Source organism: Columba livia, chromosome 13 (genome assembly GCF_036013475.1).
Source record: "Columba livia isolate bColLiv1 breed racing homer chromosome 13, bColLiv1.pat.W.v2, whole genome shotgun sequence".
In the NCBI taxonomy this organism is placed as follows: domain Eukaryota; kingdom Metazoa; phylum Chordata; class Aves; order Columbiformes; family Columbidae; genus Columba; species Columba livia.
This window is the reverse complement of record NC_088614.1, coordinates 20,927,020-20,943,401: the sequence shown is the minus strand read 5'-3', so window position 1 is coordinate 20,943,401 and position 16,382 is coordinate 20,927,020. Positions and strand designations below refer to the sequence as shown.

General features: G+C 42.6%; 1 protein-coding gene across 3 annotated transcripts in view; it reads left to right on the top strand.

Annotated features, from left to right (window-relative positions):
* NFATC3 (nuclear factor of activated T cells 3) overlaps positions 1-16,382 on the top strand; it is a 76,098-nt gene that overhangs the window by 40,619 nt on the left and 19,097 nt on the right. For 2 of the 3 annotated variants that reach the window (XM_065028494.1, XM_065028493.1), the window contains exons 4-9: positions 129-328; positions 1,620-1,792; positions 2,517-2,657; positions 4,696-4,751; positions 5,445-5,571; positions 6,595-7,647. In XM_065028494.1, coding sequence (XP_064884566.1) covers positions 129-328; positions 1,620-1,792; positions 2,517-2,657; positions 4,696-4,751; positions 5,445-5,571; positions 6,595-7,647 — 1,750 coding nt within the window. Of the gene's footprint in view, positions 1-128; positions 329-1,619; positions 1,793-2,516; positions 2,658-4,695; positions 4,752-5,444; positions 5,572-6,594; positions 7,648-15,116; positions 15,219-16,382 lie in introns of all 3 variants that reach the window. The other variant, XM_065028492.1, reaches the window with a different exon arrangement.

The window sequence follows — 16,382 nt, the reverse complement described above, 5'->3', positions numbered from 1 at the left end:
AAGAAGCTTGTAATTAAATACTGCTCTTTGACCCGTAAGTCTTTGTACTAGTCTTGTATTATGTCATGTACACACAGATGCAGTAAAAGTCAACTAATATTTTCGTGTTACGTTTACTTTTTCATCAGCTCCTGGGGTACAGCGAAAAGCCAGTAAACCTACAGATGTTCATCGGAACAGCAGACGATCGCTACCTGAGGCCTCACGCGTTCTACCAGGTGCACCGAATCACCGGAAAAACGGTTGCAACAGCTAGTCAAGAGATAATAATTGCCAGCACGAAAGTTTTGGAAATACCACTTCTTCCTGAAAATAATATGTCAGCCAGGTATATCGCAGCATCAATCTGCTGTTTGTTTGCTATGCGTGGGGTTTTTTCCTCATTTGCTCAAAGGTGAAAGAAAGATTTTGTAGAATAGCATATTTTCCACAAATGTGGCTCATGATTAAGATAGACACCTCTCTTTAAACACGCCAGTGTTCGGGCAGTCAGCAGTAAAGGTGGACAGAGACAGGGAAGCCGCTAAGACTAATGGGGAGGTAGGTGACAGCGTTCAAGAGACCGGACGACGCTCTCGGACACACGGGGTGACCTGTGGGGTGTCCCGTGCAGGGACAGCAGTCGGCTCAATGATCCTGTGGGTCCCTCCAGCTCAGGACATTCTATGATTCTGGGATTATACCTTCCCATGCAATCCATACATACATATAACTCCACATATGCAGAACTGCATGTGGGTTACTGGCTTGTAGAATTTTTGCTTGATTTTACAAAGGCGTAAGACTTTTTTCCTACAAAAATACAGTTATGCACTTTAGTAGTTTGTCTCTTGACCGACTGTGGTGGTTTGCCTGAAGCTATCTTGAAAGGCCTTCTCCTTGTTTTGATTATTTTTTATTTTTAGCAGTTGCGTTATTGTGACCTTTCAGGTCTCACCAGATAGAGTGTGCTAAGTAATAGTGTAACAGTTAGTTATAGCAACAATTAAACTGCTCTGCGGTAGCTGGAGGGTCAGTGACCATGTATTTCTTAAGCAGACTTCCGAAGCCAGCTTAGACGCCCCTAGCTGCAGACTGTGCTAGTTCACCGACTGCTACGAACCCGCAGCGTGGGTCACCTCCATGTGCAAGATAACACTCCTCGCAGTTTACGCGGACGTGTTACTTGATTAAAGTATGTGTGTCTCATGGCACTACTGGGTATCTGTGTGGAACGGTAGCTGGGATTTGATGGGTACACTGTTGTCATTCTCTAGTTCTTCCTAAGGCAGAATTAAATATAGGTCTCCTGTGCCTTGCAAGTGATGTTTACTGTGTTAAACAACTTGGAAGGTTAAGCAGTGTGCAATAGCACATAATCTTTTAAAGGTTTAGAAAAGCTGCAGCTAGACATTTACAAGACAAACTGTTTCAGCAGAGAGCTTGCTGCTATTTTTTATGCTAACAGATCTTTTAATCTCAGGCATTGAAAATAACATTAAAATAGTGTAACATGGGGAAAAATTAGAACACATTCTTCATGCTCAGATAAAGCAAGGCTTACAGGGTATACTTTGGCAACAGCTTGATTCATTTTCCTCCATTTCTTTCTTGATCCATCCGTCCTCACCGCTCTCCAGTATCGATTGCGCCGGTATTTTGAAACTTCGCAATTCAGATATAGAGCTCCGTAAAGGAGAGACAGATATCGGAAGAAAGAATACCAGAGTGCGACTCGTGTTTCGTGTTCACATCCCACAACCTAGTGGAAAGGTCTTATCTCTGCAGACTGCTTCCATACCTGTTGAATGCTGTAAGATTGCTTTAACTATATGTCATTTATACTTATGTTTTCTGTATGTGTCAGTAGTACTGTCATTCTAACAATATTTAGTGTCAGAATTATATATAACAAGTGTGTGTAAAAAGCATTGTGTGGAAGGAGCTCCATTACCAAAAGTTAGTGTGTGTTTATTTGAAGATGTTACTTGCCAAGTGAGGGTCTGGGGGAGCAAGGCTGTGTTAGGCTCTGAAGCTGACACCGCAGTCACACCGCGAGCGGCCGCATCGCTCCTGAGGTACTCACTGCAGGGAGAAGCAAGCCCATGTCACTCGCGGGGCCTGCGCCATTACCTGGCTTTACGCAGTGTTACCTGATGAACAGCCGAGCTTCTAGAGAGATCATCTGTTAAAGGAATCAAAACATGACCTTCAACAATCTGAATTTCTCCTAGAATTCATTTTGCCATTAAAAATTAGTAAAGCCATTTTTAAAACACTATTCCTAAGCTAAAAATGTAATTTGCTGTAACAGTACAGATTGCTGGAATTCATGGCTTCTTGAGGTTTCTTTTCTATAATTACATCGTTTCAATATAATTTTATAAACAAAGGTAAACCATACACAAATATAATTTATCTGTGTGAACATATGGTCATTCTAGTTTCATCCCCGATTCTTCACGTTAGGATCATACAAGAAATGTCTCTCTGGTTAAAACTGCGAATGATAACTTCTGCCTTTATTTGTTTTGAAGCTCAGCGATCTGCTCAGGAGCTCCCTCAGATTGAGAAGTACAGCATCAACAGCTGCGCGGTGAACGGCGGGCAGGAGATGGTGGTGACAGGATCCAACTTCCTTCCCGAATCCAAGATTATATTTTTTGAAAAGGGACAAGGTAAATACTATCCTACTTTTCTCCTTGAAAACAAAACCAAAACCACTCCATGAGCTTGATTTTAGGAAGTAAGGGTGTCACAAGTGTCATCTGTCACTTTCGCTGGGGCACTCCTCATCTATGAGCACAAGAGCACTTCTGGTTCAGGTAGAGAATTCCAGGCTAGCTCACTCTGAATTGTGTGGGTTTTGGAAGATGCTGTTGACAGATCATACCATGTATTTGCTCCTTATTATCAGAAAATAAAATAATAACTTAGAAGAAAAAAAAAGAAAATGGGAACTAACGGAAATGACGATTTCACATTGATGTCACGTTAGTATGATTTATCATTGCATAGGAACTGACTTATTCCTAAGCTAATGACATAAATATTAGTTAGAAAACACTACTGCTTTCTTTCCATATGTTTGCGTAAGGTTTTCTGGAGGCGCTCCTGTGCAGGGATGCATTTTCCCGGGTGTCAGGGTCTGGCTCAGATCGGGTGCTGCAGGTCTGGCTGTGTCTCGTGGGCAGCTGCACCGCGGCCCGTGCCGGGGCCAGTCCCGGCCGAGCGGCGTGAGCAGCAGCCAGCGCTGGCCGTGCGGACGCCGACTGAGCGCCTGCGTGCTTGACAAGCCGGTCGAGGATTTCACTGCCAAGAGATCAGAAACGTTATAGTCAGCTGTATTACATAATTCTCATTCTCCAGAATCCACGTTCAGCCTTCTAAGCAGCACGTAGTCATGGGTGAGAGCTCCTTGTATCTTAGGAAAGTAGAGTTCAAAACGAGATTGCAGACATGCATGTCCATTAAGGTGTGCTAGAGACAGTGAAGGCACCCTAGAGATACAGCATTTCCGTCACGCTATGTCATATGGAGAAAAATTTTACTGCGTTCTACTGATCTCATTACATTAAATAAATTATTCTTTGATAGGGTAGTAGACTAAATTTTTCAGTCTAATATGTAGGAAATAGAACCTCAAAGTAAGCAAGAAACTTGCAGATTTTGGATAAATATTTTTAAAACATCTGTCTTTGTGTAAGCGCAGGTTTCAAAGCTTTTGTTTTCTCTAAGCCTGTGTTCTTCCTCTCTTGTATCACTTTTGTAACAATGCAACTCCATAAACTAGAGAATCTAACACCAAAAGAACCCTGTCAAATACTTTCCATCTGTAGTTTACTACAACCAGATATAATTAACGTTTTGCAAGTTTGCTTTTTGTTTTGTATCATACAGAGGTGTGCATGTACACACTCAGGTACATACCTACATGTTACTCAAAGATGTGCAGTTACTCAGCATTGCTTCCTGGTTCTGTAGTAGTTCTGCATGCACACCTTGATCTTAATATTTCTTTCTTAGACAAAAATGCATGGAAAATAGTGTATTTTGACACAGAACTTGAAGGCCTTGTAAAGAAGCACTGCTGTTAGCTGTACAAAACCCATAGCAGAGAGCCCAGCGCCAGAGGAAGGACGCTGGGTTACGGGGGGCGGAGCAGAGCGAGGTTCGCCAAGGTGACCCACTTCCCTTCCCACGCGAACAACGGGCCTGCTGCTGCAGCTACAGGGTCTTTCGGTGCAGGGACTGCCTGTGTTTTACATACGTAACCTGTGGGTATGTGTGTGACGGTACGGCGTGTGTTATCTCTCGCTTGGTGACCTCCAGGTTCAGTCATCAGCATGTTTGTTTAAATAATCACAATTGTTAGTAGTAATTTAATTACCTTTCAAAAAAGCTTTTATAAAGGGGGGGGGAATCCCTCTGTACACTGATAGCACGTACTGCCTCCCTTGGAGCTGAATCCAAGTGTATGTAATCAGCAGGAATCCGGCACAGCAGGGAACTTACGGTCAACGTCTGCGGTGTTAAACTCCTAAAGCATCTGTCTGTTTATGCTTTGTTCACAATATGTCTCTGGCAGTTGGATGACCTCTTTATGACTGAAAAAATGCACTTTTATATGAAGTATTGAAGTATTTTTAAGATCAAGTATTTAAGTGTTTTAGAACATGCTTTTTGCTTGAATTATTTGTAAATTTCTCTCAACAGATGGACGACCTCAGTGGGAGGTAGAAGGGAAAATAATTAGGGAAAAGTGTCAAGGGGTGAGAAACCATTTTTCTTACTTTAGAAAGCTTTCTGTCTTAAAACAAGAAACTAGCCATCTTCATTACTGGTCCTGCTCCGGCAGGGGGATTGGACTAGCTGATCTCTCGAGGTCCCTTCCAATCCCTAGCATTCTATGATTCTATGATTGTTGCTGTGAAATTCAGACTTCATTTAGTAAAGCAGATCATTGGTGATTCAGACAGACAACTGGAGACTTCCGAATTGGCTTAATACTACAAAGCAGCCATTAAGACGGTGCTTTGAAGGAACTGAAGCAGTGTGCTGCTTGTGAAAGCAATGAAAAAAAGAAATAGAGAAAGAAAACCTGAAGATAACTTTGCTAAGAAGACAAATAGTTTCCAGCGCATTAAATTTTTTCTTAAAAGCGCAATGATGCAGAATGCAATGCTTTGCCTGCTAGAGGTTTCTGGTGCTCTGGCAGAGCAACAAAGCATCCCGAGAGAGTTCATTAAAAGCGTTACCCTCGGAACGCTTGTGTCTAGAAGAAGTCTCCAAATAAGTTTGCTTATCGTACTCTTTTACTGTGTAACATGCATACACCTGAAGTTTGCCAGTTTCAAAATACCGGTTTGCTTAGTTTTGCAATAAGTGTTTTAACTTTTGTGTAATTAAGAGCAGGTTCATGTGCATTTGATATGTCAGACATTTTTGTTTCAACTTGCACATAGGCAAACATCGTACTTGAAGTTCCTCCATACCATAACAAAGCCATCACAGCTGCAGTTCAGGTGCAGTTTTACCTCTGCAATGGCAAGAGGAAGAAAAGCCAGTCCCAACGTTTCACTTACACACCAGGTATGAAATAAAAAAGCTGAAGTTGATTTTGTTTTGTAAAGTAGACATTGGAAAGTAATTCAGACATTCTTCTACCATGGACAGGGAGACAAGACTAGCTTTGAATCGTTTCTAAAACAACTTACTTAAGTTCGTCTAATGAAAAAGCTGCAATTTAGAGTAAGAAGCTCCTGTGCTGTGATTACAGCAAGGTATTTCATGACACTTTGTACAGAATAATTTGATAGTGAATCCCAGAAGCTGCACCTCTAAGCCCAGTGATGACACGGAGGGTAGCAGGAGCAGATGTCAGCCCCCCCGCCAGGTTTTGATACAAGGAGGATCAAGTATCTGTCCCTGCTCTGGACACACTGCAGCATGTTGGGAAGAAACAGTTTGTCTCTGAGCCAGAGCAGAAACTGTGCATGCTAATTGTACAGGTAGCAAAACCTTCACCAGAAACTTCAGTAATGTTACCTCGGCATTTGATACATTAAGTATACAAGCAAGTTTAATTATAACTACAGTTGTTATTGCACAAACGTTTTAAAATCCATTTGACTAATAAATAACAGTTTAAGAGTGTATTGTATAGAGTAGTAATTGAGCAGTTAAAAGTGTTAGCATCTTTCTACCAAGGAAAGTTTGAAGCCAGCTAAGTATTTCGTTCCCCTTGTGCTGGTGCCCGGTACTGAACTCGTGTCCGCCTGGGTTCACAGGGCCAGCAGCAGCCGCACCCGCGCCCCTGCAGCTCTGTCCTCAGTGTGCTGGGCCTGCTCTGGCTGGCTTGCAAATGTAAATGTCTTTAAAAACACACAGTGCGTGGGAGGGTACTTCAGAAGGGAAAAAGTGTTAGGAGAGTTCTTCCTGCTTTTAGGGGTTAATACAGAAGGCATAAAGTTTAAAAAAAAAGTAGAGCAGAAGAAGTGAAATTAGAGCAAGGACACAAACAATACTGTAGTAGCTGTTAAACAGCAATTACTGGGTCTTTATCACAGGAGACCAACAGGTTGGAATTGTAATACAGTGTTTTACTTTTTCTAGTTATTATGAAGCAAGAGCACAGAGATGAGGTGGATTTGTCTGCTGTTCCGTCCTTGGCCCTGCCTCACACAAGCAATGTCCAGGGCCTGCATTCCATCCGAACTCAATTGCCTTCACCAGAGCAAGGGAATCCACATGACAATTTACTGTCCACATCACCCAGGAGCCTTGTGTGTCCAGTTCAACCACCGTACACAGCAATGGTGACCTCAGCAGTATCCCACCTGCCACACATGCAAGGTAGAAACCTTAGTCCAAGTGAAGAGTGTCATGTTTTGCCGCCTGCTGTGGTTCAGTCTTTTCAGGTAACATCAGCACCTCCTGTGAGGCCTTCTTACCAGCCTATGCAGTCCAGCAATGTATACAATGGACAGTCTGGTCTTCCTATGAACTCTGCCTCCAGCCAAGGATTTGATGCTCTGGCATTTCCGCAGGACACGGCTGTACCTCATTTGATAAATCTTAGCTGCCAAGCTCTACCACCAATGCAGTTTCACTCTTCAAATCCAGGTTCTGTGTCAACATCAAGTACAGCAGGGCACCCGCTAGCACACCCAGCTCATTCAGGACAGTCATCCTCTCACCTCCCGTCGATGGGATACCACTGCCCAAGCGCTGGGCAGGGCTCCATCCCTTCTGCAATGAGTCGGTCCCTTGGGCAGTCTTCTCCCCAGCTGCAGCAAGTCCCGTACCATTCTACAAGTGCAGCATCTGCTTCATCCTCCTCCCCAACAGCTTCCCACCCTTTGGTCCATTCACCGCTGTCTGGACCTTCTTCACCCCAGCTACAGCCTATGCCTTATCAGTCTCCTAGCTCAGGACCTGCCTCGTCGCCCCCACCGAGCACTGTAAGTCACTCGGGACAGCACTCCCCGCAAGCACACAGTCCAGCACTGGGAGGTCTTAATGCAGCAGCATCCCTAGTACACCATCCCGTATGCGATTCATCTCCATTTTCACCAGACGGGGCAGCTATTAACATTAAACCAGAACCTGAAGATCGAGAATTGAATTTTCAAACAATAGGGCTACAGGACATCACACTAGATGATGGTAAGTGGTTACGCTATTTTAATATTGGGATATAATCTACATTAAGCTACAAAGTGGGTATGGGAGGGTTGCTTTTTTTGTTTAGAACACGCTCCTCTTCGCAGAACCAAATTTGTATCATCAAAATGGAATAATATTTTTGTGTTCAAAGCAGTTACTTAAAACTAATGATACCAGCTGTAAATCTGTAGTTACACAGGTCATGTACTTTAGTCTAATTTGCACATGAACTTTGTCATAAAATGGAGCTTGAGGATTTACTCCTACATCTTGACACCTTAAATACAAGGTATTTGAAGCCTTTTCAAATTTCTTTTTGGTACATTTTCAGTATTAAGTCAATAATGTAAGTATAAATGTAGTTCGGAGTCTTGTTTCTTGGAGTCGTCCCAGGTTTAAAGGGCAAGCTAGAGTTTTCAAATTATACCACATGCATTTTGGCACTGGCGGCCGTTCTGTCAGTACGCTGTCATCCTCCAGCACCTCCGCTCACCGTGGCTGTTTGTTTGCTCTCTCCGTACCACCTGGCCACCGTTTTCAGAAATCCACTTGTGTAACGTAACCAGGGACATTGTAATGCAAAAGGCCAGGCTCTGGAGTTCTGTGTTTTAAATACCTGCAGAGTGGTGGATTGCAAAAGTTCTCCAACCAAGTGAAAAGGGATGTCAGATCCTAAACATCAGACGACCTGAGGCATAGATGCAGAGCAATTTAAAGAACATGTCGTTAATAAAACTGGAAGAACACAAATCCTGGCCTTGAAAGTTGTATAAAAGGTGTTTGGTACTGATGAAGGGAGTCTTACTGGTATCTTTTCTCTACAATAACCTTAATTGTTATGTTAGAGGGTTTTTTTGACTGTCCCTAGTAATGACTTATTGCATCAGCAGTAAGGTAAAGACTTAAGTGTAGGCCACCTGCTAAGTATGGTCAGTCCCCGTTCCTTGCAGCTCTGCTATTGGTACCTCCAGTCAGCAGTGAGAAAATGGAGAAAGAAATGCCTGGAAAGACACAGCATACCAGGAAGAAACTGAGAGCAATTGATTATCCAGTTAGGTTTTTGGTTAAATAGCCACCTTATTTAAACCAAGCTCTCTTTTTAGAAACACTGTTTATCAATCTGATTGATTTAGAAAGGAAGGGAACTGATTCTGTCAAGGATGTGCTGAGGGGAACAGGGCAAGGCTTTATGAACAGAACACAACAAGGAAATGAGCATTTTCTACTTCTGTACTAGATGAGCGAGAAAGAAATCTGATGTGTCAAGAAGTGTCATGATACAACTTTACTTTTATCTTGCCTCCACACCCACAAAAAATGTAGACATAAATAAAATACAACTAAATACTGCAGTTAAACTTTTCACAATATAAGCAGAAGTGCTTAGCACTTGTGAGCATCTTGCCAGTTTGCTTATACTTGTTCAGAAATTAAAAAGAATGCACAGTAAAAAGAAAGCCATATTTTTTCCCCCATATCACAAATATTAGTTGCTTTTAGAGCCTACTTCCATTGCTTAGCACAGTGAAAGCGCACGGTTTTCAATGCTAAACTAGCACGTGGCAGCAGCCCCCCGTTTGCCAGCCCAGAGCTCCCGTTCGGTTCGGTCTGTTCCCGGCCGTGATCGCGTGCCCGGGGCCTGGCCTGGCGTCTTGGGGACTTTTGTTTCCTCGTTTCCAACCTGCAGCTACAAGTGAGGCGGTGGCCTGACCCTGCTGTCCCAACCGTCCTGACGAGCGCGGGACAGGACGCTCACTGCCCTCCACACGGCCGCTTCAAATTAAAAAACAGCTTAGACAAGAACACTTCTGTAATATCATGTATCCAACATATAACCGTGATTTTAAATATTCTTTCATTTTTTTTTCTGTACAATTTAGTTTCCATACAAATAGAGGGAACCACAAATAGCAAATTGGCTACTATGCATTAATGTTGTAACAATTAAGGAAAAAAAAATCCAAGCCTAAATAACAAATGTTGCTACCGTGTGATCTCCTAGCTAATATATCAAAGCTGAGAGCTATATTTAGTGGGAACATAGGTTTTTAAGTGTTACCAGTTAAGGCGAATAAACCGTTCAAAATAAAACACTGAGGCAAAGCCAACTAAAAACGTTATAAATGGTGTCTGGATCGCTGACCTCCAGTGTAAGACAGCGGTCTTTAGAGAAGGAAGCAAACTCAGCCCCCCTGACTGCATCAAGAATTGTCAAGTACCATGCGGTGATTTAAAAGTAGCACAGCAGAAATCTTCTTTGCCAAGAATATGAAATATTTTAAGAAATCTTACCAGGATTTGAGTGTAGTATGGAAGTGCTGCCTCATGACCAAATTAGCCCTGGAATTCCTAAACTGTTTATCATGACAGAGTATGATTTAAGATTCTTAACAAACAAACAAACACAAGCAAAAACCACAACAACGAAAAATAAAAACCACACACAAGACCCCCCCCAAACCACCAAACCCTGCCTGGCCTACAGAAGCGGCAGTAGTGACACACATTCTGAAAAGAGAGCCTTACTGCCTCTTCAGCCACCATTCAGCACAAAAACCCCAAATCCACGACACCGAACAGACCCGCAGAGCTGCTCCAGCCACCCGCGCTCAGGCCAGGGGCACCTGGATCCGTCTTGACCCGGCATCTCCTGGACGGTCAGCGCACCTGGGCTCACCATTTATCGCTCCTCCGCAGTCGGGTCTGCGTGCCAACGACCAGAACAGGGCAGCTCGCTAAATTCTGGCGAGTTCCTTCGCCCTTCACCAGTTCGAGCAAACAGCACTCTGGTCAGGCCGCGAATGAGAGGATTACATTGAAGGCAGATCCTCTGTGGGTGGCTGCATACAGCACACTTCTTTTCCCCCTACTGAAGTTCTCTGTGGCTCTTATTTTCCTGGTTTTCAATAGGATCTGATTTAAGTCTTTACATCTTTCTAATCTCCACGTTGAATGTGCTCTTTTGTTTGGCTTCCCCTCTTCCCATCCTTGCTTCCTGCAGGAAACGCTTTCTAATTCACTTGAAGAAACAAGAGATCAGAATGCATGAGTACACCTAGATATGAAATTAAAATGCTATTACAGAAAACACTTGAAATAGTACACAATTTCAAAGTAATTTGTAGTGTCTGCTACTACGTAAAAGGTGTTCTGAAGAACAGTACTTTTTCCTGCTTAGGTCTTTGCACTAGTCCATCTGCAAAAGCTGGTAGACTTTCGGACTGGAAGTATGTAAAAGCAGCTTCTTGTTCTTCGCTTGTCCCCTCTGCGTTCCCTCCTCTCCAGCCCAGCCCTGTATGTTGGGCCTTCTTTTTCTCTTAGCGTATTTCAGCAAGTCTGCCCAGCTCCCCGGGGTTAACGTTTCCCTGTACAGACAGCAGAACATTTAGAGGTGCAAACAGGTGTCAACAGGGCAGCTGAAACACAGGAAACAGGCAGCTGGTAATTTGTGTCCTGTTGCACATCCCTCATCCATACTGCGCTCCATCGCACACTCACCTAATAAAGGCCCCATGGCTTTCCCACTTGAAAAAAGCTGGTCAGAGTCAGACTCGGCCTAGTTTTAATGAGGCCTCAATTTTTCCCCCACTCTTAGCGTTTCTAGTGGGGTGGTTTACCTTTCCTCCTGTCCTGTTGAGTTTCAGATTTAAATCTATTCTAATACTCTTGATCTAAAATTTTGTGGTTTGCAGTTTAGGAACAAGTTTACTTTTTATTTCATGGCTTTCTACAGTGGTGAGATTTCTAATGTACAACTGTATTTAACCATTTTTAAGGTAATATGATGGGCTGTATTCAGCAAATCAAGATGACCTTCCACTAATCCTCTTACATTTTGTTACTCGTTGCATCTCCATTAGGTAAAGCTGGAGATTAGAAAACCCAGTATGTGGATTTACTGTAAATCACAACTAGAAATCCTCTGTTTTGTGTACATAAAGCAATAAGTTTGCTTTGGCAGACACATTCCGTGTAGAATTCTAAGCCATTTACATTCATTCATTTTAATAGTTCTGTGATAACTCCCTAGTTGATCAATTCTCTTGCTGGAAAGCTCAGAGATTATTCTGATCTTTGCTGGAAAATACATACATCTTTACAGGTAGCTTTTTACTGTAGCTTCAGCTGAACTTCTGGAGAGTCACAGAAGTAACTAATAAGAACGTGCTCATAAAATCCGCCAGCAGGGCATCTGCTGAGAAGAGCCGTGACAGTGCTGATGTGTAAAGAGACCTCAGGTGAATCTTCAGGTGTCTAGAACCGGCTAACGTATGAAACTTCCTATTTGCCTCTGAGAGCCACAGAACACCTTGTAACTCATTCAAAGTAAGCTCAGCTACTTGAACCACCAAAAAATATTCCCATTTAAGAATTAGAAGAGGTTAGAAACACAAGTGACAGGTGTATGTCGTGGTGCAGGTGCTGGCAGCAGTAGAACGGGACGGAGTTAGGCATGCCCTTGTGCCCCTGCAAAAATACGCTTAGACACTTCCACACTGCTTTCACTGGGCAGCATGTGTCCTCTAGCTCTGAGGTTCACGCTTACTTACTGTGTTAGACGCGTGTGTCTTGCCTGAGAAGGGGGTAAACGTCTGATTCACGTGAGCTGGTTTCACTGTGATACCTACATGCAGAGTGCGACATCGTAACCATGACACGAGCAGGGATATTTGTTATTGTACCAAGTAACTGCAGAGCACATTCACTCTATCTACATAGCTATAAACATAACGTGCACAGGAGAACTATACGAGTCCTAACATTTCATACAGCCTCATTTTACCAGTTAATTTTAAAAAAAGAAGTACTTAGTAAAGTTGGCATTAAACCTGAAAGTACTAAAAGTAAGCCTGTCTTATTGCTTGAAATGGTAACTTGCAAGGCAACCCCCCGTGTCCTTGATAGTTTGCCATTGCGAACACGGCCTGCTGCATGGCTGGACTTGATCACAAACCAACAGCATCGGCAGAGAAGACTGAGGTTAATTATAGCCCAGCAGGTTGGGGTGTTTGGTTTTTTTTAGGGAAAGTTGACACCGTGCTGCTTGCTGGTCCCGTGGAGTCAAACCCAGGCTAAATATACTGCGCTAAGCAGGGTGACGCAGCCGCAGGGATTCTTCACAGAAATGCAGCTGCTGGAGTTCTCTCTGGAGTTGACAAGAGAAGGCCTGTATCTGAAGAAGTGCGTGCTGCAGTCTATCCATCACAGTCTTTGAAGCTTACTGACCTCATTTCCTCTGTAAATAGAGCAATTCACTCATCTGTCCTCTAAAACACATTAATTCTCTGGTGGATGCAGCAGTACGACCAAACCTAGACAGCCGATAAAACCTGCCACACAATTATGTCAAACTTCTTTTTGCAATGCATATTTAGCCCCTCTCCCCCACCCCGTGGTACTCAAGTGATACTGCAAACAATCAGAATCATTTCAGTTGGAAGAAACCCTTAAGATCGAGTCCAGCCATAACCTAACTCTAGCACTACCCCATGTCCCTAAGAGCCTCATCTATACGTCTGTCCAGCCCACCAAATCTGGTGCAGATAATTGATGGTTTAAAGGTTTTCTTAACCTGTCTTTACTTGAGGGAAGAGCCAAGACAAAGAGGTGGTTCATAAAAGTATGAATTTTTGATCAGTTAAATAGATAGGATGTACAGGATATCAGTTTTCTTGCTTTCTATTTCAATTTAATAGTTTTAATTTTAGCATTACATTCTTTGGGTACAAAACAGATTTTAGTATTGCTTAAGGAAGTAAAAATCTTTCTCAAATATTTAAGAAATGATAAGGTAGAAAGGTATTTTTAATGTATATCTAGCTAGTAGCACAAGTTCTATCTAACTCCAGTGTCGGCTGAACAGGTCTTTGAGCTATAGGACACACGTTAAAAGGCTGTTGCTTCCTTTACCACATTGGCTTCACAAGCAGCCACTGCGGTGTGCCCGAGGCAAGCGCGAGCCGCGTGGCAGGCCGCGCCGGCTGGAGACACCCGCGTGTGCCGCGCAGGACGCGCTGCGTCAGGGCAGAGACTGTGCCCAGCTTTGATAGGGCAGCCGAGCTGCTCAGAACCCCTCTGTGTATAAAATCAAGTAGAAAAACTGCTCAGAATGCTAAAGTGACAGATAATCCGTACTGCATAAGCTATGCAGACGTTATGGTGTGGAAACTGTTGCTTAAAAGAGCTAATTAACTCCACTGCTCTCTCAGGAGGCCTTTTGTCAGTGTGCCTGTTGTCTGCTCCTTCAAAAGCCTCAGCTTTAAAGAAGATTATCAGTAAATGTTTCATCCCACAGTAGTTTTCTGCCCATCTCCCGGGGTTCATTAGATCTTTATTTAAATGTTACTTTCTTGCTAGTTCTACCATAGTTGGTGGGGAAAATGTTGTTTTCTTAATCTCCTATTATTTGGCAAGAATTCATTGAAACCCAGATAATGCTTTCCACTTCCTGTTTAAATACATATAACTTCATGCTTTAAACAATTAAGCATAAGAAGTGCTTGAATTCCAGGAGGAAATAAGAACAGACTCTCTCATTCTCCCAGGAGTCATCTCTAAGCCGGGCTCAGAAATCATACTGGCAAAGCAAATGTGTGGCTCTATCCAGAAGGCACAAATCAGCCAGTTCCAGAGTGAACTTGTTAATTGTATTAAAGCCTGATTTACTAAACTGGCAGCTCTGGCTCGGGCAGAAAAAGAAAAAGGAAGAAAACCAACACAAACCGCAGTATACTGCTGTAAGCTCTGCGGGGTCACTAATCACAATCGAATCAGCACACTTGTTGGTTAAAGTAATAAATACACTATTCTGCTTACAGTTTTCCCCCAGGAAAGACAGTTCAGTGGAATACAGTTCTCCACTTCCGCCTTGGTTTCTCACATCGCCAAATGTGAGATAACAGTCCATTTCCCGACACCGCGGCCTGAGCGCGGGCAGTAAGCGGGAGGCGATCAGCTGTTCACAGCAACGGTGTCCCCTCTTTAAAGGACAGGAAAAACTAAACGAAAGGCTTTCTTTACTAGCGCTCTTTTGCCTACCTTGTTCAGTGGAGGTGCTGTCAAGGGGCATAAACACTTTTAATTGGACCACAGTAAGCAAAGCGGATTGAGAAGATTGCAGGAGGAATGTTCTAAACTAACACAAATACTAAAATGAAATGTATGTAGTATAAAATTCATTATGATACAAGCGGGCAGACATCCAAACATATCAACTGTTACACACTTCATGGCACTGGCTGCTAACTGAAAATAACTAAATCTACAAGATAAGTGATATTGGTTTAATAGGCACTCTGATAATTTATAAACAGTTACTTCTGTCAACATATGTAGTAGTTGTGAATGAAACTGGGTATTTACGGTTAGTGCTGTTACAAGAACACGGAAGGTCACTTCCTGGTTGAGCGAACGGTAACGTCTTGGTTTAGTGCAGTCAGTAGTTACGTCTGTCTTCTTCTCTGACACAGACAGTTTTCTCTCTGACCTGGAATACCAGCCAGCAGGTTCAACAGAGAAATGGACTCAGCATTCAGCACTCATGTCCAACTCCTATGTGGAAAATCTAGAGGGTGAGTCTGCTTACTGACATGCTTCAATGTTTGAAATTGGAGCACGAAGGAAAGGGGAAAGTGTTGTAACAGTTGTAACATCTACAGGTGAAAAGCGCTATGTAATACTGAAGTATTGCTATGACTGAACACCTGTGTATTCTGAACTAGTTGGAAATTCAGGTGTACAGTCGTTCAGTAAAAGCCACCACGTAAAGTATATGTAGCTGCCACGGAACTTCCTGAGTGCTGCAGGATCTAGTAAAACGACACAAGAGGATGTGACAATCCTAAGTATGAGCAAGGTTGTAGAGTGGCCAGATCAGTTAACTATGAGAAATGTACAATGCTTCTCCTTTTGAAAAAAGATGAAACTACGTCCATTTAAATAGATGCAATACAGTGGCGTGCAGTACCCATCTAAGTACGAGAAATACAGGTTCATAAACAGATTTCCAGTTGAATGTGCACTGTAATTGGGAAGGATCATCTGGATTTATTTCAAGATGCTTTTGCCTTCTTTGTTTCACATAGAAACAAGATAATTATGCACTACGACTTTTAAATAGTAACAATATTAGCAATTGATGCATGGTACCTTGGTCGTGTTTGTGTTTATACTCATTGCTCTGAAGTGTTTTTCACTTTAGTACAAACATGCCTACAATGTCAAAGAACTACACTGTCCCTTTCTTCCTCTCTTCTCTCTCTATATAGAACCACATATAGCACATTTTACCCATAGATTTTTTTAAAGGGGAACACCAGTAAGCGTACAGTAGATTTGGGATTGTTAACACTAAAGTAACCAGGCTCTGTGTATAGCATTAATAAAGCTCGCACACAATTAGCGTGTAGACTGATCTTGTTTGCCCATGAAACTAAAATAAATCACAATGTTGGTCTTTTACCGTCTTTCAAAAAACTGACTTAGTTCTGCTTTCCTTACATATCAAAATGTTATTGGTAAGGTAAGTAGCTGCTATTCAGAACAGGAAATCTAGAAAAAGGACTGTACACTACATTGACATTTCTATATCTCGAAACAGTAAATAGAATAGGTTAGTAAAATACCAGTTAGGGCTTAGATTACTTCTGTGTTCTAGACTGTATCCTGTGCAACTCAGAATCTGGTAGGTACAGAATAATTGTCGAAAAGCAGTTCTTGATAAATGAAAAATCAAT